This window comes from Aplysia californica, unplaced genomic scaffold (assembly GCF_000002075.1).
Source record: "Aplysia californica isolate F4 #8 unplaced genomic scaffold, AplCal3.0 scaffold00498, whole genome shotgun sequence".
Lineage (NCBI taxonomy): Eukaryota > Metazoa > Mollusca > Gastropoda > Aplysiida > Aplysiidae > Aplysia > Aplysia californica.
The window spans coordinates 83,247-85,352 of NW_004797768.1; the positions used below are offsets into that span (position 1 = coordinate 83,247).

Below are 2,106 nucleotides of genomic sequence, written 5' to 3' on the forward strand. Positions count from 1 at the left end.
ACAGACAGACAGACAGACAGACAGACAGACAGACAGACAGACAGACAGACAGACAAACAGACAGACAGACAGACAGACAGAGACAAAAAAGGAAACCCACTGACCTGCTTGAAGACATTGGTTCTGCACCTACTCTTGCCCCTCGTTAGACGCGCGTGCGAGGTATTGTCGTGCAGCAGCAGGGCCTTAGAGGGTGACGACCTGGACGGAGTGGCTGATAAAGGGGGTGGAGCTCTGTGCTGGGAGGGCGTGGCGAAGGGGCGGGGCTGAGACAGGTGTCCACTGGGCTTGGCTTGGGCAGCCAGGGACTGTGTCATGTCCGTGTCGCCGCTGGTCGCTGCGGGAGGCTGGGGCATTCGATTGGTCCACCATGGGACATCTTCAGAACCGGCGGCCAATAGCGGGCGAGTAGATGCGGTGGCGGGGTTCCTGGTCAAGGGAAACAGCTCGGAGGGTCAACTCGAGTAGAAGGAGGGAGGGGCTTGTCTGGCCCCGCCTTCTTGTGTCTCCCACGAAGAAATGCCCCTTCGTTTGTATCTTTCAGCAAAAGCTACCGCCCCGCATGGGTTATGTGTATTGAACTCTCTGTGGAGTCAGGTCGATCAACGAGCTTACACCAAAGCTTGCCAACAATACAGTTTTTTTTTTATTTGAACATAAAAACTGCTTTAAAAATAGCTATGGGGAGTCCCGTTGTCAGTGAAGAAAGGCAGAACGAACCTGGTCTAAAATTAGCTCCAGAAAGTCCCGTTGTCAAAGTTAAAAAGATAAGTCTCCAGTATGATCAAGTAATCAGAAGACTACTTGAAGTCTTGATGTTTCGGACGCCTTTGGCGTATTTGCATGTTGTTGTTATTGCTTGTTTTTTTTTCTTGGTACTAACAGTAACCAGATCGTCGGGTAAAAACACTACGTTGTAAAATAGCACCGTGCTGATGAAGTCAAGTGGCTGGCTGGACTGTCTTGTCAGCCCAGATTGCGTTGACCTACATTTACAATCCCGTCCAGGTTCTCAGATGACATCCGTATGGCACGTGATAGGGGAACATAGACCACTCTATCGTGACCTGTGTTTGTGAACACAGACAGACGCTTGATTGATCAGAGATGGATGCTCGTGGTTACGTCTGAAAGGAACAACAGAAAAAAAAGAAATGTTATCTTCTACAATTATAAGCGTTGGGTATTAGTTTTTAAAAATAGTTTTAGTAGAGGTTCTACGGCGCTCGCAACTGCATAAGGTCATATGAGCGCCAAAGATTAGAGGTATTACAAGAGAGTAACATACATAAAAAAGAAGAAGGGGAAATAAGGACGACAGATATTTCATAGGAAAGAATAATCAAACCACACCAGAGCACCCGACAACCACCAACGAGTTTTAGTTTGCGTAAGGGTTTCACGGCACTTGCAAAACAATTAGGTGAAGTAAATGTAATAGATTGGAGGTGATACAATAGCGTAATAAACACAAAAAAGAAGGAAAAGAGATCAGGACGGCAGATGTTTGATAGGAAAGAAGGAGTAAACCACTCTAAAACACCCGCTAACCACTCATGTCATATTTGGGAAAGAGGGTAGAATAAGGTCGTTAGCAGTAGTGGACAACGTTTTGTTTGTTTGTTCCTTTGTATGTATGTTTGTTTTTAATAGCACCAGCAGGATTGCACAACATTCAACAGCTCGTATAATGGATTTCTTTCCATTCTAAGAAGCTGAATTTGGATACACAAGGTGTTATTATTAACATGTCTATCGGTTTCGGCAATACAGGATTTCTCACAACACGAGTTTACAGCAAATTTAAGGAGGGTGTCGACATGTTTATGACACATCAGCACTATTTCACATGAAGTAGATACAGCCATCCCCTTCCCAATCGCCTCCCACCCCCTTGTGGAGTGTATGTGTTTGGTAAGAGGTTTACGGTGCTCGGAATTGCAAGTGAAGAGAGAGAAAGAGAGAGAGAGGGAGAGGAATAGAGAGAGAGAGAAAGAAAGAGAGAGAGACATACCGAGGTACAGACAGATGGAGAGAAAGAAAGGGAGTGGGCGAGTGAGAGAGTGAGAGTGAGATACAGAGAGACAGAGAGACAGAGAGATAAAG

The 2,106-nt window shown here is 45.8% G+C and overlaps 1 protein-coding gene across 3 annotated transcripts in view; it reads right to left on the reverse strand.

Annotated features, from left to right (window-relative positions):
* Positions 1-2,106, reverse strand: part of LOC101857133 — a 48,947-nt gene that overhangs the window by 2,809 nt on the left and 44,032 nt on the right. For all 3 annotated transcript variants that reach the window (XM_013086737.2, XM_013086736.2, XM_005105880.3), the window contains exon 2: positions 105-1,127. In XM_013086737.2, the coding sequence (XP_012942191.1) occupies positions 105-356 (252 nt within the window). In that variant the 5' untranslated portion in view covers positions 357-1,127. The remainder of the gene's footprint in view (positions 1-104; positions 1,128-2,106) is intronic.